We start from the raw sequence: 24,671 nt of genomic DNA, 5'->3' as shown, positions 1-24,671 counted from the left end.
GACAATAAACATCACATGTATATTGTGATGGTTAATTTTATGTATCAACTTGGCTGGGACTCACCATTTGTTAGCATTTTGTCTCGTTCGCTTTATCACTTTTTCTCTCTTACGTGTTTTGTTTGTTTGTTTGTTTGTTTTTACGGTACGCGGGCCTCTCACTGTTGTTGGCCTCTCCCGTTGTGGAGCACAGGTTCCGGATGAGCAGGCTCAGCGGCCACGGTTCACGGGCCCAGCCGCTCCGCGGCATGTGGGATCTTCCCGGACCGGGGCACGAACCCGTGTCCCCTGCATCGGCAGGCAGACTCTCAACCACTGCGCCACCAGGGAAGCCCATCTTACGTGTTTTTTCCTGAACCATTTGAGAGTAAGTTGGAGACATCATGTCCTTTACCACTAATATTTTAACATATTTCCTAAAAACAAGGACATTTTCTTACATAACTGCAGTATAGTTATTAATTTCAAGAAATTTAATATTGATACAATACTGTTATCCAATACATAGTTCATTTTCCCATCTTGCCAGTTGTCTGAAATACGTCCTTTATAGCTTTTTACCCCAGTCCAGGATCCAATCCAGGACCATATCTCTTAGTTTCCTTTCGTTCCTTAACCTGTTTTTATTTTTCATGACTTTGGCATTTTTGAAAACTATCATCCAGTACTTACACAGAATATCCCTCAATTATGTAGAGTTTCCCTCAATTTATCTGATGATTCTCACGATTGGATTTGGGTTGTTTTTCTGGCAGGAATATTACAAGAGTGGTGTGTCTTTCTCATTGCATTATTTCAGGAGATATGTTATATCAATTTGACCCATTACTGGTGATGTTAAAACCTTGAGAGCTTGGTGAAGGGGAATCCACCCAGTCTCCATTATCAAGATACTATTTTTCCTTTTGTAACTAAGAAGCACTTTTGTGGGGAGATACTTTGATAGCATGTAAATATTGGGTTCCTAATCAAACTTTAGCCAGGATCACCCATTGCACAAATCAATTATGGCTGTGAAGGTTGAGAAACTTTTTTTAGGTGATTCAACTTCATTCCTTTTCCTTGTAACCAAAAGAACCCAACTAAAACAAAAATTAGAATCAGAAGTGTGGTTTCGGGACTTCCCTGGTGGTCCAGTGGGTAAGACTCTGCACTCTCAATGCACGGGGCCCGGTTCGATCCCTGGTTGGGGAACTAGATCCCGCGTGCATGCTGCAAGTTAAGAGTTTGCATGTTACAACTAAGGAGTCCACATGCTGCAACTAAGAAGTCCACATGCCGCAACGAAGATCCCGTGTGCTGCAACTAAGACCTGGCTCAGCCGAAAGAAAGGAAGGAAGGAAGGAGGGAGGGAGGGAGGGAAGGAAAGAAGGAAGGAAGGAAGGAAGGAAGGAAGGAAGGAAGGAAGGAAGAAAGAAAGAAAGAAGTGGGGTTTCTTGAAACTGAACCTGAGTTTCAGCAGATGGAATGGAATATTTCTATCCAGTGTTTGTATGGTAAAGCCACTAGCTGGGCCAGCCCCTGGGGCCTCTCAGACTCTAAGCGTGAGTGCTCCGTCAGGGGGTGCTATGATGGTTTGGTGGCTCTAGCTCTGGGTCATTTCTGGGAGGGATGTGTAATTGTTCTTTGAGCTCCCTAGACTGGATTTGTTACTGCATGTAAGTTCCCTACAACCCTGCCAAAGCTATGATGATACTTTGTTTTAATGTCTGTCTACCCCTCTAGACGGCAAGCTTTGGGACAGCAGGCACTCAGAAACATGGCCCGTGCTCTAAGGGGTAGAAACTACTGCATGGATTGAAGGGAATGACCACATTAAATAAGACACCGCCTTGGCTTGTCTCTCTGTGTCTCATACCTCACTTTTATTTGCTTCCTCTAGTGTCTTTTTATTATAGTCTTAGCAACGATCCTGCCAAAATACTACCTGCACATTTTGCTGAAAAGAGGCCGTTTTTGGAGAATGTACTGGCCCTGCTCTGTCACTCAACAATGCCGGTCCAGCCACATTTCTGCAGGGATCATGTTCACTGTTGTGTATTTTGTTCACTGTTGTAGCTCCAGTGCCTGGCATAGTGTTTAATAAATATTTATAGAATAGTGAATGAATGTAAGCAGAGGAGGCAGAAAACAGTGGGTAGGGTCTGTGATGTCCTTTGTTGAACAGAAACTCTCTTCTTATTTATTTATTAAAAAAATTTATTTTATTGAAGTATAGTTGATATAGGATGTTGTGTTAATTTCTGTACAGCAAAGTGATTCAGTTTTGTATCTATATATATGCATTCTTTTTCATATTTTTTTCCATTATGGTTTATCACGGGATATTGAATATAGTTCCCTGTGCTATACAGTAGGACCTCTTTTATTTATTTATTTATTTATTTAGTGTCGGGTCTTAGTTGCATCATGCAGGATCTTTTGTTGCGGCCAGTGGGCTCTTTGTTGCGGCGTGTGGACTTCTCTCTAGTTGTGGCGCCTGGGCTCCAGATTGCACGGGCTCAGTAGTTGCGGCACATGGACTTAGTTGTCCCGAGGCATGCGGGATCTTAGTTCTTCCACCAGGGATTGAACCTGTGTACCCTGCAGTAGAAGGCAGATTCTTAACAACTGGACCTCCAGGAAAGTCCCCAGTAGGACCTTGTTGTTCATCCATTCTCTATACAACAGTTTGCGTCTGCTAATCCCAAACTCCCAATCCATCAATTCCCCCGACCACCTGCAACCACAAGTCTGTTCTCTATGTCTGTGTGTCTGAACAGAAATTATTTTTTTTTGGAGCAGGGAAAGGTTTATTGCAGGACTAATGCAAGGAGATGAGTGGCTCAGGCCCAAAGAAACCCCAGGCTCCCGAACAGAGATTCTTAATTTTAATGTATTCAAATCCATCCATGTTTCCCTTTATGGTTTGTGGGTTTGGTATTTTGTTTAAGAAGATTCCACCTCAAGGTCACAAAAATACTCTCCTACATTTTCTTCTGTTAGCTTTGTAGTTTTACCGTATGTTTTAAAGTCCTTAATCTCTCTGGAGTTTACTTTTGTATATGGTATGAGGTAGGGATACAGCTTTTTTTTTTTTTTTCTTCGTAGCATGAGGTGGCTACGTACCCTATTGGCTAATCTACCTTGATCCCACTGACATCATCCTACCTTTATTCTATATCAAGCTTCCATAGGCACATGGGCTGTTTCTTCACTCTCTGGTCAGTTTCCTCCTCTTGTCAGTTCCTGAGCAACACCAGCTGTGTGTGTGTGTGTTTGCTGTTGTTTGTTTGTTATGGCTTTCATGATATGTTTTACTCTTTGGCAGGGTGATTCACTCATCTTTTCTCTTCTTTTTCAAAACCAGTGTGGCTATTCATGTACCTCTATACTGTCATATACATTTTGGAATAAGTTTGTCAAGTTCCTGAAAATATAACTTATATATTATTTTAGGGAGAATTAACATCTTTATAATATTGAGTTGACCCATCCAAACAAATAGTTGATCTATTTATACCGAAACTTCATGTCCTTTAACAGTTTCAATTTTTTTCCAAAAACGCTTTATGTAAATGTAAAGGACATTCTTAATTAAGTTCTGAATACTTTATATATCTTATTACTGTTATGAATGATATTTTGTTTTCTATAATTCCTAGTTGATTAAAATTGTAATGGAGAGCTATTAGTATTAAATTTTTCCTGTAGTCACCAAAGTCCCTGACTCTCCTATTGGTTCGAATAGTTTGCTTATTGTTTCTGATAGATTTTCTACATAGGTGATCATATCATCACAGGTAACAACAGGTTTACCTTTACCTTTCCTGTCTCTATACTGCTTATTTCTTTTTCTTATCTTAGCACATGGGTCAGGACCCCCAATGTTGCAGTAGTGGCAATCCCATCTTATACCCAGGTTTACAGGGAGGGAATCATTAAATATGTTAATTATAGGGTTGTTTTGTTTTGTTTGGCCATGCCACAAGGCATGTGGGGGGGTCTTAGTTCCCCAACCAAGGATTGAACCCATGCCCCCTGCATTGGAAGCATGGAATTTTAACCACTGGACTACCAGGGAAGTCCCCTATAGGTTTGGTTTTTTAAATTAATTAGTTTATTTTTGGCTGCGTTGGGTCTTTATTGCTGTGCACGGGCTTCCTCTAGTTGCGGAGAGCAGGGGCTACTCTTCGTTGTGGTGCATGGGCATCTCATTGCGGTGGCTTCTCTTGTTGTGGAGCACAGGCACTAGGCGTGTGGGCTTCAGTAGTTGCAGCATGCGGGCTCTGTACTTGTGGCTTGCAGGCTCTAGAGTGCAGGCTCAGTAGTTATGGTGCACGGGCTTAGTTGCTCTGCGGCATATGGAATCTTCCCAGACCAGGGCTCAAACCCGTGTCCCCTGCATTGGCAGGCAGATTATTTTTTTTTAAGTTTATTTATTTTATTCATTTATCTCTGGCTGCTTTGGGTCCTTGCCACCGCACGCGGGCTCCCTCCAGTTGCGACGAGCGGGAGCTACTCTTTGCTGTGGCGCGCAGGCCTCTCATTGCGGTGGCCTCTCCTGTTGCCGAGCACGGCCTCCAGGCGCTCGGGCTTCAGTAGTTACGGCACATGGGCTTCAGTAGTTGTGGCCTGTGGGTTGTAGAGCGCAAACTCGGCAGTTGTGGCGCACAGGCTCGGTTGTTCCGCAGCATGTGGGATCTTCCCGGACCAGGGCTCGAACCCGTGTCTCCTGCACTGGCAGGCAGACCCTCAACCACTGCGCCACCAGGGAAGTCCCCCTACACGTTTTTAATATATGGTCTTTCAACGTAGATAAGTTGTTTCTATTCCTAGTTTTCTGAAGTTTTAAAGATTAAAATTAGGCTTCCCTGGTGGCGCAGTGGTTGGGAGTCCGCCTGCCGATGCAGGGGAAACGGGTTCTTGCCCCGGTCCGGGAAGATCCCATATGCCGCGGCGCGGCTGGGCCCATGAGCCATGGCCGCTGAGCCTGCGCATCCGGAGCCTGTGCTCCGCAACGGGAGAGGCCACAACAGTGAGAGGCCCGCGTACCGAAAAAAAAAAAAAATTAGGCATTGCACTCTGAGCTTTTCCTATTTCAATTATGCAATCATGTGGTCTTTCTCCTTTATTCCACTAATGTAATTAATAATAGTGGTAGATTTTCTGATGATAAACCATTTGAATCGGTAGAAATGGTCTCAGCTGCGTGTAACAGAATACCAGTAATTGTATCTTAAAACTTAAGGGCAGTAACTTCTTCTAATTTTTAAAAAAATTTTATTTCTTTATTTTGGCCGCTCACTGTGGCTTGAGGGTTCTTAGTTCCCGACCAGGGATTGAACCCGGACCCTTGGCAGTGAAAGTGTGGAGTCCTAACCACTGGACTGCCAGGGAATCCCCAAAGGGCAGTAACTTCTTAACAAGCAGTCTGGAGATGGACCATCTCAGGTTGGTCCAGCAGCTTGATGGTGTCATCCAGTAGAAGGGGTCCATCGTTCTATGTTGCCATCCTCAGCACACTGGCTTTTAGTCCTCATGCTAGTCACCTCATGAGTGCAAGCTGGCTACCACATTCAAAGGCATAAATCTGGTGGTGAAAGGGAAAGAGCAGGAAAAGAAGCACAAAACTGCCTAACCATAAGTGACTCTCCTTTCACCAGAAAGGTTAAAGTTTCACAGACTCCTGCTCCCCCAGCTGACTTGTCCTGGTGTCATTAGTCAGAAACGGATCACGGTGCTTCTGGCTGCAAGAGAGGTTTGCATTCTGAGTGTCTGGCAGGGGAGCAGGGAATGGCTGTGACTAATGGTGACTCAACCCTTGGGTCTGGGGCACACATGCTATTCCCAGCAAGATGGGATTCTGTCAGGGAGGAAGAATGTGGGGTGGCACATCATCCTGGCATTCCCAGGGCAAACTTGACTTAATCAGTTTGGATAATCTCTTTTCCAATAAACTTTGGATTTGGTTGGCCCGTATTTTATATAGGATTTTCACAATTATGTTCCTAAGTGAGTGAAGCCTATATTTTTATTTTCTTGTCTGTCCTTAGCTGGAGTAAAAATTTCATAAAACTCGTTGGTTTGCCTTCTTTTTCTATTTTCCGGAACAAATTATATAAAATACAGATGATCTGTTCCTTGAAAGTTTGGTAGAACTCATCCATAAAGCTATCTGGGTGTGGGTTCGCTGGGAGAAGAGATCTCTCACCATTTCATCACTAGCTATTCTTTATCACTTCTTCGTTCTGCTTCAGTTTACTGATATTTCCCCCGTTTTGGGGTATATACAGTCAGCCCTCTCTATCCACAGGTTCTGTGTCCATGTATACAGAGGGCTGACTGTATTTAAAATGGCCTTTTAGAATTATAATACCGAGGTCTATGCTCTATAAATGCTCTGTAAGTAGTCCTCTGTTGTGCATTTAAACAATGCCTTACTTTAATTTTTTAAACTAATAACCTTTTTAATTTTTTTTTTTTTTTTTTTGGCTACACCACGTGGCTTGTGGGATCTTAGTTCCCCAGGCCCTTGGTGGTGAAGGCGCGGAGTCCTAAACACTGGACCGCTAGGGAATTCCCTAATAACCTTTTTAAATTGAGAAATAATTTATATATGCAGAGAAATACACAGATCTGAGGTGTACAGTTTCATGAGTTTTGACAAATGTGTCCATCCGTGTAATCACCACCTCATCAAGATAGACAACATTTTCGGGCTTCCCTGGTGGCGCAGTGGTTGGGAGTCCGCCTGCTGATGCAGGGGACACGGGTTCAAGCCTCGGTACGCGAAGATCCCACATGCCGCGGAGTGGCTGCGCCCGTGAGCCATGGCCGCTGAGCCTGCGCGCCTGGAGCCTGTTGCTCCGCAACGGGAGAAGCCACAGCAGTGAGAGGCCCGCGTACCGCAGAAAAAAAAAAAAAAAAAAAAGACAACATTTTCATCTCTTCCCTTGTGCCCCTTCCTATTGGTCCTCGCAGCCAAGCAACGCTTGATCTGGTTTGTGTGGAAATCTTTGGCAGACATAAGCTTTTCTCTCTCTCAAATAAAGTCCTAGGAATGGAATTCCTGGGTCAGGTAGGAAATGCATGCTTTTATAAATTTATTTATTTTGGGCAGCGTTGGGTCTTGTTGCTGCGCACAGGCTTTCTCTAGTTGCCGCGAGTTGAGGCTACTCTTCGTTGTGGTGCACAGGCTTCTCATTGCAGTGGCTTCTCTTGCTGTGGAGCACCGGCTCTAGGCACGTAGGCTCAGCAGTTGTGGCGCACGGGCTTAGTCGCTCCGCGGCACGTGGGATCTTCCCCGACCAAGGCTCGAACCCATGTCCCCTGCATTGGCAGGAGGATTCTTAACCACTGCACCACCAGGGAAGTCCCGCCACTACTTTTAATATTAATAGTATAAGTACTAAGAGTGTTAATAGTGAGAGTTTAGGAGTATGAACCACTGGATCTAACACACTTCATTTATAATTGCCTTTTGCATCCTCTTGGCTTGAGGAGTCCCATTTCATCAGGCTGTCAGGAACTGGGAGTTCTTAGTTGTTTTTCTCTGACTTTGAATCATTTTCTCCTGGGCCTTCAAAATTGGCGGAATCCCGGTCGCACATCTACGCATCTACGGTGGCATCACCTCTGAAGCCAGGCCCGCGAGGTGTAGAAACTTCTCGTGAAGGTGCTCTCGATTCCTGGCTGATACTGAGACTTTCCTTCCTGATTCATTTTCTTGTCTTCTGTCCTGAAGTGAAAAGTTGATTGGAGGGACTTCCCTGGTCGTGCAGTGGTTAGGAATCCGCCTGCCAATGCAGGGGACACGGGTTCGAGCCCTGGTCTGGGAAGATCCCACAACTACCGAGCCTGTGCTCTAGACCCCATGAGCCACAACTACTGAAGCCCGTGTGCCACAACTACTGAAGCCTGCATGCCTAGAGCCCGTGCTCCACAACAAGAGAAGCCACCGCAATGAGAAGCCCGCGCACCGCAATGAAGAGTCCCCGGCTCAATGCAACTAGAGAAAGCCCGCGCGCAGCAACGAAGACCCAATGCAGCCAAACATTAATTAATTAATTAATTTTTAAAAAGTTGATTGGAGATCTCATTTAACAAGATGAGGAGTATGAACTTTCTTTCCTGTACCAAGTCCCACGGACTTTTTTCTTCTTTACCCAAGTCGGTACAGAGAGCGCTGCCCTGGGAGAGCAAACCCTTCACCCGGGGCCTCCGGGTGCCCTGGGTGCGCTCAGCGTCCCCAGCTTCTCAAGGGTCCCCCAAGGGGACAGCTGTGCTGCCTCCCTCCTCTTCCTCTCTTTCTCCCTCTCTTTCCCCTACCCCTTCATTTCCTCCCTCCCTTTTTGAAGGTATTTATTATGACTCTTTACCCTTTTCATCTCTTTCCAATGGAGCCAGCCACCCTTCCACTCTGGCTGCCAGTTCCCTCCGACACCAGGACCAACCACCTCCTCTCTCCCCAGGGGTTTCTCACAGTTTTATAGCAGAGCGTCTACATTTGAGGACAGAGCCAACAGCCCAAGTGAGTTCACCATCTTGTCAGCTTTTTAAGGGCTTCTGTGAGCACTTTATTAATAAAGGAGATGTCACTGGTTGCAGGTATTTTCTCCCACTTTGTTATTTGCTTGCCTTTGATTTTTTTGACCCTACAGAAGCTTTCTGCATTTTTTTTTCTTTTTATTTATGGCCTCTGATTTTGGGCTCCAGGGAAGGGAAGAAAGACCTTCTCTCCAGGATGATGAATACATCAATCCTTGTTTCATTCTAGGACTTTCTTGGCTTCAATTTACATTCAAATATCTGATCCACCTGGTGGAAGAGATGAGGGTCTGGTGGCTATTTTGATGATTGGTTCTCCAGTTGTTCCAAGGCATTTATTTGATTAACCTAGTTTTCAAAATAAAATTTTTTTTTGGCCACACTGTGGCATGTGGGATCTTAGTTCCCCAACCAGGGATCAGACCTGCGCCCCCTGCAGTGGACGCATGGAGTCTTAACCACTGGACCTCCAGGAAAATCCCCTAGTTTTCAACATTGATGTAATATTTTATCTTCATTATATTTCAGATTCTCATATATTAGAATAAATATTATTTTGTTCATTGATATGAATGAGCAGGTTTTTTAAAATATATACATATAGATGGCCAAGATAACTGCTGAAAAAACCCTCAGTTTTCTTAATCAAGACATGTAAATCAAAATAATGAGACAGCAATGTTCACCTGTTGGTTTGGCAAAAAATTTTACGTTTGGTAATAGGCTGTCCTGGGGAGGGTATGAGGAAACAGATATCCTCATGTTGTGTCGGTGCGAATGTAAGTGTGTGCATGCTTTTTGGAGCACAACATGGGAAAAGGCATCAGTAGTTGCTTTTTTCTAATGCATGAACTCTTTGCTCTAGCAATCTCACTGCTAGAAATTTACCCTATGGATAAAGGTCTGCCAAAGATAAATGCATGCATCTGGTTGCATAGTATGTGATTGCAAAACCCAAAGTGGTTAGCTTCTTAAGTGTCTATCCACTGGGAACTGCATAAATTATGTACGGTACATGCATGCAGTAGAACACTGCGGCGGTTAAGGAGAACGGGGAAGACGTGTGTGATGATACAAGCCAATCTCTACAATACGCTGAGTGAGAAAAAGCTACAAAATGGTAAACATACTCTGATGCTTCTTGTATATGTGAAATAAATAAGTAAACATGTATGTATGTATATATACATACACGTATTCACACACATATGCTTGACTTTGGTCTTGGAGAATTTGATTTACAGGAAGCTATTAACCTTCGGGAAGAGGAAAGTTTTTTTTTTTTTTTTTTTTTTTTTTTTTGCGGTACGCGGGCCTCTCACTGTTGTGGCCTCTCCCATTGCGGGACACAGGCTCCAGACGCACAGGCTCAGCGGCCATGGCTTACGGGCCCAGCCGCTCTGCGGCATGTGGGATCTTCCCGGACCGGGGCACGAACCTGCGTCCCCTGCATTGGCAGGCAGACGCTCAACCACTGCGCCACCAGGGAAGCCCCCAAGAGGAAAGTTTTTGATTTTCACTGCTTCTTTCTGGACTCTTCCATTTTTCTAGCATTGGCATGTATTGCTTTTTTATTGTCAGAGAGGTTTTTCCTGGGCATTTTTGTTTTCTTTTATACCTGTTTTGCTTTCTTCTTTTAATAAATTTTTTAAAATATTTATTTATTTATTTAATTGGCTGCGCTGGGTCTTAGTTGTGGCACACGGGATATTTGTTGCTGCGTGCGGGATCTTTGTTGTGGAATGCAGGGTCTTTTTTTAGTTGTGGCATGCAGAATCTGTAGGCATGTGGAACCTAGTTCCCTGACCAGGGATTGAACCCGGGCCCCCTGCATTGGGAGCGTGGCGTCTTTACCGCTGCACCACCGGGGAAGTCCCTCAGTTTATTTTTCTTAAATCTTGATCTTTTTAAGCCAAAAAAAGGGGAATTTACTGGAAAGATACTGAGGTACCTCATTCAATCAAAGGAATCGTTGGGCAACCAGCCTGCAGGAGGAGACAAGCACACCTGGGCCTCAGGAATTTCTGGAGCCAGGGGCTGGGATGCTGGAGGCCCTTTCTTGTCTCTACTCGTCTTTGAGTATCAGCCACATTCTCTCTGACTCCACGTAAAAGGCAAGGAATGAATGTGGCTGCCTCACGCATCTGAATTTCACATCTTGGATCTCCTACAGCAGGGAGAGACTGACTTCCTGAGTTCCTGTTTAACAAAATTCCCAGGAAGGACTTTCTTTAGTCTGGCTGGGGTCAGGTGTCCTGCCCTGGACCAGGCGGGGGAGGTGTCTCTAAGTACCTGGCAGTTCCTCTGGGGTCACATGGTTTGAGAAGAACACTTCTCAGTAGAAGGGAGGGTGCTGGGGAGATTACACATTCATTTATTCTTACTCATTCATCCCGTAAACGTTTATGGAGCCTGTTATGTCCTGGGCTCTGTGCTATGTGCCGTGAACACAGGAACCCAGCAAAGTCTCAGCGATCCAAGAGCTTAGGTCCCAGTGAGGGAGACGGCCTAGAAATCACTGCCCTGTCCTGGCTCAGCCAGACCCACTCTCCCTGTTCATGAAAGAAAGAGGAGCCCCTCTGTTGCCTGTGGCGGGGCCTCGGCAGGCCAGCTTGGGGACGTTTCCCCGGTGAGGTGCTGATGGCTAAGGAACCCAGCCGGCAGGCCTGGCAGCGGGGGGCAGCGCAGCTGTTCCGAGTTACCCGCCAAGAGCCAGGAGGTGAAGGAAGTCTCTTCCTGTTGTGCTGAGATCTTTGGCTCTGGCTTGGAAGTCAAGGCGTCCCCAGAGACTGAAGTGCCAGGCAGCCCACTGAGGTTCTGTGGGATTTTCATTATAACGCACAGAACCCGGGCCTAGATCAGGTGCTCGACTCCACCAGTGTCGGCGTCTCAGGCCCTCAGGCAATGGTCACCCTGAGCAAACACGGGGAAGATGCTGGCTCAGCTCTGGGCCCAGCACTGGCAGGAAGGGACAACTGTGGGGTGGGGGAGGGGTGGGGGGGAGGTCAGAGCCCCTCCTGGAGACTCCCCAGATTTTCTGATGTGCGGACTCTGCAAGGAATGCCCATAGGAGTCACTGGTCTGAGCAAGACCTCCACCCACGAGTTACAGACCTGGACGAGGACTGCAGCAAAGCGCTCTCCTGTAGAGCGTGATAAATGCCTGGGGCCAGTGGCCCAGGCTGCAGTACCTGGGTTTGGGCATCAGCGACGAGGATTTCTACTCACTGTACCTCCACCCCAGACTACTCTGACATGCAGGTTGTTGGTCCAAGCGTGGTTTTCTCCCATTATCGTATCTTATATGATGTGTGTGTGTGTGATGTATCGTTTATACATGATGTAGTGATGGTGATTTGCGGCGAGCCGCTTCTGACCAGCAGAATGACGAATCACCACACGCTAGATTCTTCTCGCATCACACTTTATTGGAGTACAGCTTGGTTTCGGGCGGATGGAAGGAAGACCCCGTACGCTCGAGCCTGTCTGCTTATATAAGGGCTTAAGGACTCGTGTAAGTCCCTGATTCGTCCGTATGGTTATCGCATTTCGCAAGCCGGACTTTGGATAGGCCACTGCTTCAAAACCTGATTAGCATATTAGGTGCATACGCCCTAGCGGCATACTTAGTGCATGCGTAATGGCTATCCGGCCGCGCCCTACAGTGATTAAACTGAGGATTTAGCCCGTAGTTTGGGGAATGGACAGAAATCACACCTGGAGGAGACTGTATGTAAATCTGAGGACACTGGACTCGGAGGTTGAGAGCTTTTCTGAAGGGCCCCTGCCACCATCACTTTTGGCAGCAAGATATCACGTATCATTCCTGCCGGGAAGGATATACAGTGCATCTTCGGTTGTGACAGTGAGAATGGAATCATGACAGGGTGTTTTGGGAGCTAAACGTGTAGGAGGCGGGCTGGGTTGGTAAGGGATGGAAGGCACTGGTCGAGTGGCCACATACACCACCCTCGGTAAACGGGCTGTCTTAGGCCCACCCCAGCACCCTTCCATGCCTGCACCCGAAGCCTCGTGGCGTTGGGCAGCAAAGGCTGAATTGGCTGCACCTGAAGAGAAAAGCCGAGGTCAATTTGTGGCCAAGACCTTAGATGAAATGATGCAGAAGCCACGAGAAAGCGGAGACCACACAGTAGAAAGAGGATATACAAAGTAGAGAGAAAAGGCAGGTGTGAGAGGAGCCCAGAGCAAACAGAGCGGAGGCAGGACTGGTGGGTCCGCAGGGCTGCCTTGGCCTCTGACATTGGTCCATGTTGTCCCAGTCCATGTGGAAACCTACAGGAAACCTAGCTGGTGGATCTGACTCTTGCAATGCAAAGAAGCTAAGTGACACAGGACCCTACCTACAGCCTCCATGGTTTCTGCTTTTCACCCTGTGAGGTCTCTCCCTCCTCCTTGGGGCCATGGCTTATTCATCTGTTTAATCAGAGCATCTGGCCCTGTGCAGGGAACGTTGTAGGTGCCTATAAATGTTTAAATAAATATCTGTACTTATCACAACAAGCCTTGGCCCAGCCCTCACCGAGAGGCTGTGAAATAAGCAGCAGCACAGATTTTAGATTCAGTACCCGTATCAGCCATGTGCAAGGAGCTGAGCTGGGCCAAGGAGATTCTTTCCGGGCGTCTGAAGTTGAAAACAAGTAATGAAAAGGCAGTTAACAGTGGGAGCCAAGGCTTCAAGGACATGTGGCGAAATGGACAAGCTGTATGGACATTCAGTGTTCTTGCTTGTAACAGGGGGGTGGTTATGAAGGAGCTCAGAAGTAGAAGAAGGAGATCCCAAAATGGGGGACCTGAAAGTGTTTTGCCACCTGTGAAACAACACAGGTATCCATGATCAGTAAAGCTGATTACAGGGAGCTCTCCGGTGGTCTAGTGGTTAGGATTCCAGGCTTTCACTGCCGTTGGCGAACTGAGATCTCACAAGCCGCGAGGCATGGCCAGAAAAAGAAAAAAAGAAAGAAAGAAAGAAAAAAAAGCTGATTATAATTCTCATGCATTTTTTTGTTTTTGTTTCTGTTTTTTCAGTGTAAATATCAGGTATAATCTCTATGCTTTCTTTTTTTAAAAATTTTTATCAGAGTATAGTTGATTTACAATGTTGTTAGTTTCAGGTGTACGGCAAAGTGAATCAGTTATACATATACATGTATCCACTCTTTTTAAGATTCTTTTCCCATATAGGTCATTACAGAGTACTGAGTAGAGTTCCCTGCGCTATACAGTAGGGGCTTATTAGTAAGTCTCATGCATTGTTGCCAATCTACTTGTGTGACTGTAATAGGGAGAAGAAACTTTGTATTCTCTTACAAGTTAGTCACTAAAGGAATGTTGCCTATAAGCTTAAATCATACATAATCGCCCATCTCTGGGAACCCTGCCTCCCAGGTAATGAGCATGAAGCTAAAATACCTTTGTTTAGCTAACAAGGAAACTTCCTGACCAGGCCCACCTGTGAATAGCTGCCGCGAGGAATAAATCCCTCTGGAGTCTGGCCAGAACCAGGACTTTACCCCCTCCTCTTAGTATAAAAGAAGCCTGAATTCTAACTCGGGGAAGATGGTTCAGTGGGACGCTGGTCTACCATCTTCTCAGTCTGCTGGCTTTCTGAATAAAGTCACGATTCCCTGCCCCAGCAACTTGTTACTCGGTCTGTTGGCCTGTCGTATGGCAAGCAGTATAAGCCAGCCAGGGCTCTTGCTGCCCGTGGCCAGCCAGCTCTGCTTGGGGAATTTTGGGGTAAGGCCCTAGCAGCTGCTGGGACCGCTTGTCCTGAGGATGTTCCTTTTAAAGTTCCCTGAAGCTGCACTGGCTGTCCCAGCTCTTGGCAGTTGGAACAAAGGAATCAACATCTGGGAGCTGATGGGCTCCATACTGTAGGGTAAGTCACTCCAGTGTGTAAAGCTGGAAACTTTATTTCCTCTCTGGGGATTTTTTTCTCTAGAATAAGCTAATTAGTTTTGTATTTGAGTGGGGTACCATGTAGGAAAGAGGATAAGAGGAAATAGTTGGTGGACTTTTACCCGATTTGAACTGGTTCGTTTCTTTGGATGTGCTGGTTTGTGTGTGCTGGGTGTTTTTGTTTTTTGGGGTTTCTGTTGTTGTTGTTGTTGCTTTTGGCTGCGCTGGATCTTAGTTACCCCATGCAGGTTCCCCGACCAGGGATTGAACCCAGGTCCCCTGCACTGGGAGCGCAGAGTCTTAACCACTGGACCACCAGGGAAGTCCCTGCGCTGTTTTGTCTTGTATTTATGTCTTTAAAAAATGGGGGGCTTCCCTGGTGGCGCAGTGGTTGAGGGTCTGCCTGCCGATGCAGGGGACACGGGTTCGTGCCCCGGTCTGGGAAGATCCCACATGCCGCGGAGCGGCTGGGTCCGTGAGCCATGGCCGCTGAGCCTGCGCTCTGCAACGAGAGGCTGCGATAGTGAGAGGCCCGCGCACCGCGATGAAGAGTGGCCCCCGCTTGCTACAACTAGAGAAAGCCCACGCACAGCAACGAAGTCCCAACACAGTCAAAAATAAATAAATAAAGGAGTTCCTTTAAATAAAAATTAAAAAAAGCAATTGGGTCATTTTTGGATGACAGTGGTGCTGCTTTAATCCGAGTGTGATGATAAATCCATGGCTTTACCCCAGCTAACTTTACAGACAAGTGTGTGGTAAGTAATACTATGTGTGGTCCTATTCACCTTGCAGTCAGCTGAAGTTCAGGCCCTGGTTCTCTCCAGGTTTTAAGGAAGACTCGGTCCCAGGTCAGAATGGATGTAAGGCTACGTTAGTTGGGTAGGCAGACCTGCTGGAGGCAAACTCATGAACAGAGGTTAGTATAGTGCCCAAAGTTTTAACATAATTGGCAATTGCTGGGTCTTTTAGAGCATTTGCAGATTCCCCTGTCTGGGAAGACACCTTGAATGGCTTACTGTACAGCATTTCAAAGGGGCTTAATTTAAGCCTCTGGGAGCCACTCTGATCCCAGAGTTGCAGGGCAACTGGCAAGGCCTTATCCCGAGTTAAATTAGTCTCTCGACATATTTTAGCAATGCTCCTTTTTAATGTATCGTTCATTTCCTTGGTTTTTCCTATCAGTTGTGGTCTCCAGGATAAATATATTTTCCAATTAATTTGCAACGCCTTAATCCAAGTTGGGGGATTATTTCCTTAAGGAGGGCTTTAAACACTCCTGAGGCTTTTTCTGTCCAGGTGGGCTATGCTTCCACCCATCGTGACAAAGTGTCCACTCATACTAGCAGGTTATCTGAAATTTCCTGCAGCTCGAGGATTTGAGTGAAGTCTATTTGCCAGGTTCCTCTGTGCTGAGTCCCCATCTGGGGAGGTCTGAAACCCCACTCTTTGGCCCTTCTTTGTCCTTTTCTACACAGGAGATCTTGCCCCAAAAGATGGACTGGATACTCCGGCATCTATAAGAAACGATTTCAGGGTAAGGTTCCCTAGTTGGCATTCTAAAGGTTGTAAGAATGAGTAATTTTGTGCCCCTCCAAGGACTCCTGTGACTGGGATGGATTGAGATGTTTTCTGTGCCACCTTGGTGTTTACCAGAGTATGTTGCACCTGTAACAGAAAGTTAATCAGCTCATTCCCCACTGTCAATTTTACCTGGGGCTCCTGTGGGGAAATCGGAATTGGGCACCTCAAGTCCAAGGGAGCCCCCCCCGGGCCTCTTTGTTTATCAGGGTGTTCCTCTCTTTCTACCATCTGAGAGGCTCCTGACTTTTATTGGTTTCCTTCCTATTTAGCCTATGGCAACCTTTTTTTCCAGTACCTTTCCTCCTTACAATAAGTGCATTTGTCCCTTTCCCAATGGTGGCTGACCTCTCTTTGGGTCACTCACCTTCTGGCGAGTGCCACTGACAGAAAAATGGCGTTGTCTTTTGCATCTTCTTCTTCTGTTGTTGTTCTCTGTTGTTGAACCCTTTAAAAGCAAGATCTACCAACGGAGAAGGGTTCGTTCCAAATTTACCATCTAACTTTCGTAATTTTGTTACGTCTGGGGCGCTTTGCCCAGTGAAGATCAAATTTACCATTCCAGTATTTTCAGGGACCTCAGGATCTGCATCAGGGTAACATCTGTAGGCCTGATAAATCTTCATTTGGTTTTTGCTGAATTTCATTCAAAATCTTGCTTGGATTCCCCTTTTCAAAGCCTTGCCAAGATGCACTCATGGTAGTGCTCTGATAAGGGCATTCCTCTCTCGTCAGGGTCCAGTGGGCTTCAGGTGTACCATGTGGGTCTGTTAGGCGGAGTTGCTTCCCTGGCCTGATTAATGACCATTCTCCTTTCATACAGAGGATCCTCCCTATGAACAAGTCTGAGCGGGAGAAAGGACTCTGCATCTGTAGAAGCCCAGTCTGCTGGCCGTTTGCATTCAGGCCCCTATGGGATAACCACATAAGGGAAATTGCCCTGCCCCAGGAGTGCCTCCTGGCCCCAATAGGGTCGCATCTTAGATCGTGATACCACACCAGGTCCCTGTGCCCCAGGAACTAACACAGGATTTTTTTTAATATATAAATTTATTTATTTATTTATTTTTGGCTGCGTTGGGTCTTCGTTGCTGCGTGCAGGCTTTCTCTAGTCGCAGAGAGCGGGGGCAACTCTTCTTTGTGGTGTGCGGGCTTGTCATTGTGGTGGCTTCTCTTGTTGTGAAGCACGGGCTTCAGTAGTTGTGGTGCACGGGCTTAGTTGCTCTGCAGCATGTGGGATCTTCCCGGACCAGGGCTCGAACCCGTGTACCCTGCATTGGCAGGCGGATTCTCAACCACTGCGCCACCAAGGAAGCCCATGACCCAATTTCTGAGACGCCTAGAGAGTAATGGGTTTGTGAACCCTTAGATGACTTAAGGTTGCTCTTTATAATCTTAATACTTAAAAAAATTTCATCGTAGCTGAAGAAGGGTCAACCTATTTGTTTAATTTTGTCCAAATAAATAGCACAGGAATTTAGTGTAATTCTGGCACCAAGTTAATAAGTATTGGGAACTGGAACCAATACCCCAAATTAAACTGCAAATTAGACAACAAAGGGCTAAGGGGTTTCATCAGGTTCCAACAGTTGTAGATAAAAAAGGAAAGGGGATTGTACAACTGACGAAAGATTTTAAGGAGTCCCTGTCCAAGGCTGATCAGTTCCATCCCATAATCACCTCTTTGTCACCCGTGTTCAGCAGGTAGTAGAGCGGCCTTTGTCCTTTTTCCCACAGGATTGGGGAATGGATCATTGACAGTGGGGAATTGTAATAGGGAAGAACCTTTGTGTTCTATTACATTAATTACTAACGGAATGTTGCCTATAAGCTTAAATCATATATAATGGCTCATCTCTGGGAACCCTGCCTCCCAGGTAATGAGCATTAAGCTAAAATACCTTTGTTTAGCTCACGGGAAACATCCTGACAGGGTCCACCTATAAGTGGCTGCAGGAAGGAAGAAATTTTTTGTCTTCTTGGCTGTGTGTTGGGTCTTCGTTGCTGCACACAGGCTTTCCCCAGTTGCAGCGAGTGGGGGCTACTCTTCGTTGCGGTTCACGGGCCTCTCACTGCGGTGGCTTGTCTTGTTGCGGAGCACGGGCTCCAGGTGCGCGGGCTTCAGCGGTTGTGACGCACGGGCTTAGCTGCTCCACGGCATGTTGGATCTTCCCCGACCAGAGCTTGAACCCGTGTGCCCTGCATTGGCAGGTGGACTCCCAACCACTGCGCCACCAGGGAAGTCCAGGAAGGGGGAAATTAACATATCCCCTCCAGAGTCTGGCAGGAACCAGGACTACCTCCTCACCTTTTAGCATAAAAGAAGCCTGAATTCTGACTCAGGGAAGATAGTTCATTGAGACATTAGTCCACCATCTTCTTGGTCTACTGGCTTTCCAAATAAAGTTGCTATTCCTTGCCCCAACAATTTGTCGCTTGATTTATTGGCCTGTCATGAGATGAGCAGGAGGCGCTTGGACTCAGTAACGTGACCTTGGACCTGACCTGGAGTCCTCTTTCATACAGTCTGGACGATGGTAACTGCTTTGCTGGATCGGTGTGAGGAAGCAGTGTGTAAGGCAGAAAAAGTGCTTCCTACCCCGTAAGGAAACATGGGGAGTTTCTAAATAAAGCAGATTCCTGGCACCCCATCTCTGCCATCTTCCTAAATTGGGATTCTTTGGGGATGGAGCCTAGGAAACTGAATTTTAAATAAGCATTTCCAGTGACTGACTAGGGTGGTCCAAGTAGACTTAGGAAAGACTGAAAGGGGTGTGTGTGTGTGTGTGTGTGTGTGTGTGTGTGTGTGTTTGGGGTGGGGAAGACAGTACTTTCATATGTGGCCACAAAGTGGCAGCAGAGAGATGAGAAACTGGTGTCTCCGGTGAGTGCTCCGCCCCCCCGCCCCCGACCGGCTGAGAGTGGGCAGACATGGGGTGGGTTGCAGGAGAAGGTGGGCCCTGTACTGTGGCACCCTCTCCTTTGCCAGGTGGAGTTTGTTACTGCAGACTAACCCCCTGTGACCACCTGTCTCATTACCAGATTTTATGGACGCTCTGCTTTTGCCAAACTCTGCCGGCAGAAACTGCATTAGCGTGACCTTGGCTGGGCTGTGGGTGGTGGTGAGTATGGGCGGCAAGCGATGTCACCTGCACAGGGCAGCTGACTCAAAGGACACCAGTGCATTACTGGAAAGCAGGGCCCTCCACCCCCACTGCCAGGCTTGTGGTTCCAGGTGTTTCTTAAAAGATCTGTCCACCTGCATCAGGCCTGTTTCAGTCATGAGGGGATTGGGTCTGTGGCTGGGGAGCTGGCCGAAGCCCAGGCAAAGGCTGCTGGAATGGGGTGAGGGCAGGGAACTCAGGATGGGGCAGCTGCCTCTGGAAGAAGCCAGGATGTCCCTGGCTGCCGCTGTAGGGGTAGTAAGAGGATTAGGTGTCAGTCCCTAACCCAGCCCGGAACTAACACCCTCCTCCACTAACAGCCCCCTCCCCCACACTCGCAGCACCCTGGCCTGCCCCCGTCGGAGCCTGCCCAACTCAGAATAACCCCGGGGACCAGACCGTGGGATGGCAGGGACACTGCTCAGCGCCCTGCTCCTCTTGCAGCTGCTCGGTATGGACCAGGGTCGGGGGAAGTGGTCGGACACACACACAGGATACTGACATAAAGGGACAGGACAAAGACAGACTGAGATGTAGACGGAGACACGATATTTGGTCCCCAGGCACATCACTGGTTTGGGAGACAGTCACGGAAAAATACACAGCCTCAGAGACAGACAGAGAAGCAGAGCCATGCATATTCCAGAGGCAGAGAGGAGAGGCTCCTTAGCCTCTCCGTTTCCAGTGAGCCCACTGCTTGGCCCCACCCCCAGGCAGAGGTGAAGGGAAGAACGAGGAGCTGCGTCTTTACCACCACCTCCTCGACGACTATGACCCAGGACGCCGACCAGTGCAGAAGCCTGAGGACACTGTCACCGTCACCCTCAAAGTCACCCTGACCAACCTCATCTCACTGGTAAGATACCCCCAGCGTCACCCCAAGCGCCATCTCTGAGCCTAAAGTCCCACTTCTGGTCCCAACCGCTGAGCTCTATCCTAAAGCTGGCTTCCATCATCCTAATCTCCCATCCGCAGAATGAGAAAGAGGAAACCCTCACCACCAGCGTCTGGATTGGAATCGTGAGTGGAGTCTGGGGAACAGAGTGAGGTCTTGTCCAGGGGACCCTTTTCTCCCAAACTCCTCTTGGGCACCAAGGCACACGTCCTTCCGTCCCCCTTCCCTTCCCCCACCCTTAGGACTGGCATGATTACCGACTCAACTACAGCAAGGGCGATTTTGGGGGCATAGAAACCCTGCGGGTCCCTTCAGAACTCGTTTGGCTGCCAGAGATTGTGCTGGAGAACAAGTGAGGACGGGGCCAGACTGGAGGGAAGCCGAGGCCTGGGGGGCTGGGCTGGACCTGGTTGGGGCAGGGTGCTTGGAGGGAGAGGGGGCCACAGATCTGCGCAAACCCTTGGTTTCCCGGAGCCCACAGTATCGACGGCCAGTTCGGTGTGGCCTATGAAGCCAACGTGCTGGTCTCGGAGGGCGGCTACGTGAGCTGGCTGCCCCCGGCCATCTACCGAAGTATCTGCGCCGTGGAGGTCACCTACTTCCCTTTCGACTGGCAGAACTGCTCTCTTGTTTTCCGGTGGGAAGCGGCCCGGACCTTTGTGGAATTACGGGGGCAGGGGGTGGGGCCAGGTGTGTGTTTGGGGGGGGGACTTCTAATCCGGGGCGGGGCTTTGTGCTGGAGGTGGAGCTAGACATTCGAATGGGGTAAGGCCGCCCTAGCGGGTTAGAAGTAGGTGTAGAAACCCAGGTGTGGGGTCGAGGCCTGGGTTGCCGGGTGGAGCTTAATTCCCCTGCCAGATCCTTGCTTCTAGGGCGGGGCCTGAGGCTGAGGCCCGAGTCCCAGCCTCTATGGTGGGGGGTCCGGGCCCCGGCTCCGCAGCTCGCAGACGTACAATGCAGAAGAGGTGGAGCTCGTCTTTGCCGTGGACGACGATGGCGACACCATCAGCAACATAGATATCGACACTGAGGCCTATACTGGTGAGGCCCCCTCCTGCTCCAAAAAACTCGCTTCTCGACGGGTCCAGAGAGGGGACTTGCAGAGTGGGGCTGCCCCAAACCATCGATGCTGGGATTGACTTGGCAACCCTGCTTTAACTTGACCCTTTCCTGAAATCATTCTTGATCGTCGGACTAGTCCAGCTTTCTCGCTGTGGTAGTTCCCTAACCTCTCTGGGAATGCCCCTTTCTGACCAGCCCGAGCAATCCAGACCACCTGCCCCACCCACCCTTGTCCAGACGGTTTGCATCCTCTCCTCGCCTGGAGTTGCAGGCCCCCCGCGGTCAGGTGAGGGGACGGAGAGCAGAGCAGCGCGCCCCACCCCTGAGAGCCAGCTGACCGCGCCTCCCGTCCCGCAGAGAACGGGGAGTGGGCCATCGACTTCTGCCCCGGGGTGATCCGCCGCCACGACGGTGGCTCTAATGATGGTCCAGGGGACACTGAAGTCATCTACACGCTCATCATTCGCCGGAAGCCGCTCTTCTACGTTATTAACATCATCGTGCCTTGCGTGCTCATCTCGGGCCTAGTACTGCTCGCCTATTTCCTGCCGGCACAGGGTATGGAGTCGCCCAGACCCCAAACCCGGGCTCCCTCCTGGGGGGCGGGGCCTGCTCTCACCAGGTACTCCCTCCAGCCGGCGGCCAGAAATGCACCGTCTCCATCAACGTCCTGCTCGCCCAGACCGTCTTCTTGTTCCTAATTGCCCAGAAAATCCCAGAGACATCTCTGAGCGTGCCGCTGCTGGGCAGGTGGGGGCAGAGTGGATCCCGGCGGTGCCTACGTGGGGCGTGGCTAGTGTGAAGGGCAGAGCCAGACGAGCATGGGGTGGAGCCAAGGGGCTCGTTGGGAGGGCCCAAACCTAATGACTCTGGGAGAAGCCTCAGCTGCCTCATCCCCGCCTGGGCTTTATTTAGATGCGGGGTGGGGCTGGGATGGTGGTGGCTTTTCCGGTCCTCCGTCCTCCGTAACGCTGCTGGACGCCACCTGGAGGTCTCCGGAGTATCTCTGTTGGGGGCGGGCCGGCTTAGTGCCCACCCAGCCCCGCCGCCCCTGGCCCCCACCTCTCCCCTCATCTTGAACTCACCGGTTCCCCGGGGGTGCCGAGGCCCAGCTGGCGTCGCCACTGTTGCAGGAATGAGGCGGATCCCTGCAGACCTCGTCCACACAGGCATAGCCGCGCCCCCTGGAGCAGAAGCCGGGCGCTCGCGCCTGCCGCAGACCCCGCTTGCCGAGCCCCCTGCCCCGCGGCCTGGGCTACCCGGGCCAGGGCTCTACCCGGATCCCCGGCGTCTAGTCGCCGCACCTCCTGCTGCACCCACAGGGCTGAGATCTGCAGCGGGGGTGCAGGAGTTGGCGGGGGTGCAGAGGTCCCTGCTCCTGCCGCTCGATCCCCCTTCCCCGCCCCTCCTCAGCAACCCCGGCACCCCATCTCTAACGAGGTGGCCCCGAAGTTCACTACGCTGGCCGCGGATTCTCTTAGCACCAGCCCCAGGGTGGGCTTCGGGGCGGGCGGCTTCTCCGGCTCTCGCGGCTCCAGGGACTTCGGCTCTCTGAACTGCTGCTCCAGATATTCATGGGCCGCGGCCACAAGTTCCAGGGGAGAGAGAAGTGGGGGCTGGAGGGCCGCCTGGAAAAGCACAGGGACTGTGGGGTCATCAGGTCATAGGTCAGAGGTAATGGGGGGACGCTGGAAACCTTCCTAGAGCGTTTCAAGGTGCCACCCTTGGGGGTGGAGGGTGGGTATCGGCGTAGGCGCACCTCCGTGGAGCTGTGGAAGTGGCAGACCCACAGCAGGGTTTCCAGGGAGCTGGGGGTCCCTTTCCTGGTTGCCGCCGGCGGTGCGAGGGGGTAGAAGGGCGGGGGGGGACGCGTCTGGCCCCGCAGAGGAGCAGCACCTCAGGGGCGTGACTCCACCCCTTGCGGAGAGGTGCGTTTGTGAGGTTAGAGGACTAGTGGCCCCCTGTGGCTCAGGGGAAGTGGGGAGGCTGCGCCGTCACGAACTCCGGGCTCCTCAGGTACCTCATTTTCGTCATGGTGGTTGCCACGCTCATTGTCATGAATTGCGTCATCGTGCTCAACGTGTCTTGTCGGACGCCCACCACTCACGCCATGTCCCCGCGGCTGCGCCACGTAAGCGCCGGGTGGAGGGGGCTCCGGGCGGGAGGGGGGGCTTCGAGCTAACCTCCCGGCCGCACCCCCCCACCCCCCCACCCCAGGTCTTACTGGAGCTGCTGCCCCAACTCCTGGGCTCGGGCGCACCTTCCGAGGTCTCCCGGGCCGCCTCGCCCCCAAGGCGGGCGTCGTCCTTGGGCCTACTGCTCCGCGCGGAGGAGCTTATACTGAAAAAGCCGCGGAGTGAGCTCATGTTTGAGGGGCAGAGGTACCGGCACAGGACCTGGACTGGTAAGCAGTGGTCCGAGTGGGCCAATGAGGGCACCTGCAGCGGGAGAGGCTCCTAATCACCCCCCACCCCCCGGGGTCGCTCCCACCAGCTGCCCTCTGCCAGACTCTGGGCGCCGCCGCCCCCGAGATCCGCTGCTGTGTGGATGCCGTGAACTTCGTGGCCGAGAGCACGCGAGACCAGGAGGCCACCGGCGAGGTGGGGCAGGAGCCGGAGAGGCTGGGTGGGGAGCTGCTGGGGGCCTCCGCTCTTCCTGACTTGTGCACCAGGCTCCTGCTGCTTTTAGGGACTCAGCTTTGCCCGCCCCTTCCCCAGGAGGTGTCCGACTGGGTGCGCATGGGGAAGGCCCTCGACAACATCTGCTTCTGGGCCGCTCTGGTGCTCTTCCTTGTTGGCTCCAGCCTCATCTTCCTCGGGGCCTACTTCAACCAAGTGCCGGAACTGCCCTACCCGCCCTGTATGTAGCTGTGAGCCTGCAGCCACGGTGACGAACGTTCCCACCCATCTCCAGGAGGCAATCTGAAAAACAAGTTGCTCCCACTGCTTTATTACGATCCTTTCGCACTGCTAATGATAAATCTGTATTCAGCCTCGCAAGAGTCGCACGTGCGCACGTGTGGAGGTCTGGCCCCCGGGCAGACAGCAGCCGGAGTTGGCAGATGGTTCAGGAAGGCTCTTGCATGTCAACCCTCCAGAAGGCAAGAACCATCCTCAATTCATTCTTCCCGACCTCCCGGTTTTTCTTGGGTCCCGGCTCCATGTGACCCTCTAGCCCTGTGAGCCTCTAAGAGATCTTTATCCATTTGTTGCCAAACAGGAGCGACCCCGCCCCATGCAGGACTTGCATATAGAGAGGCTCAAGCCAGGCGCCTATCATGGCCCGGCCAGGCTGGAGTGGGTGAAAACCAAATGGCCCCTGTGCAGGGCCCCACAGGGTTAAGCCTGAGGATGCCCTCGCCCTCCCTCAGTTGTTTCCTCTAGGTTTTCTTGGCCCAGCAGTGCCCATCCACCCCCTCCTCCACCAAGGCTCACTGACTGCAGATTCCACACCACCATGCCCCCTTCATCCCAGCAATGCTGGTGGGCCCTGGCTAGTACCTGGGATGCCGAGAGCAAACAG

General features: G+C 50.1%; 1 protein-coding gene across 1 annotated transcript; it reads left to right on the top strand.

Annotated features, from left to right (window-relative positions):
* Positions 1 to 15,869: 15,869 nt before the first annotated feature.
* CHRNE (cholinergic receptor nicotinic epsilon subunit) lies at positions 15,870 to 24,551 on the top strand. The gene is made up of 14 exons (XM_032617721.1): positions 15,870 to 15,984; positions 19,071 to 19,150; positions 19,534 to 19,643; positions 19,906 to 20,048; positions 20,168 to 20,212; positions 20,330 to 20,439; positions 20,569 to 20,724; positions 21,028 to 21,128; positions 21,507 to 21,707; positions 21,785 to 21,899; positions 23,166 to 23,280; positions 23,367 to 23,553; positions 23,643 to 23,749; positions 23,867 to 24,551. The coding sequence occupies exons 3-14, from the start codon at positions 19,598 to 19,600 to the stop codon at positions 24,014 to 24,016; spliced, it is 1,476 nt and encodes a 491-aa protein (XP_032473612.1). The 5' UTR covers positions 15,870 to 15,984; positions 19,071 to 19,150; positions 19,534 to 19,597; the 3' UTR covers positions 24,017 to 24,551.
* The last annotated feature ends 120 nt before the right edge of the window (positions 24,552 to 24,671 follow it).

Source organism: Phocoena sinus, chromosome 20, assembly GCF_008692025.1.
Source record: "Phocoena sinus isolate mPhoSin1 chromosome 20, mPhoSin1.pri, whole genome shotgun sequence".
NCBI classification, from domain to species: domain Eukaryota; kingdom Metazoa; phylum Chordata; class Mammalia; order Artiodactyla; family Phocoenidae; genus Phocoena; species Phocoena sinus.
The sequence above is the reverse complement of the archived record's forward strand: the minus strand, read 5'-3'. Positions and strand labels throughout refer to the sequence as shown.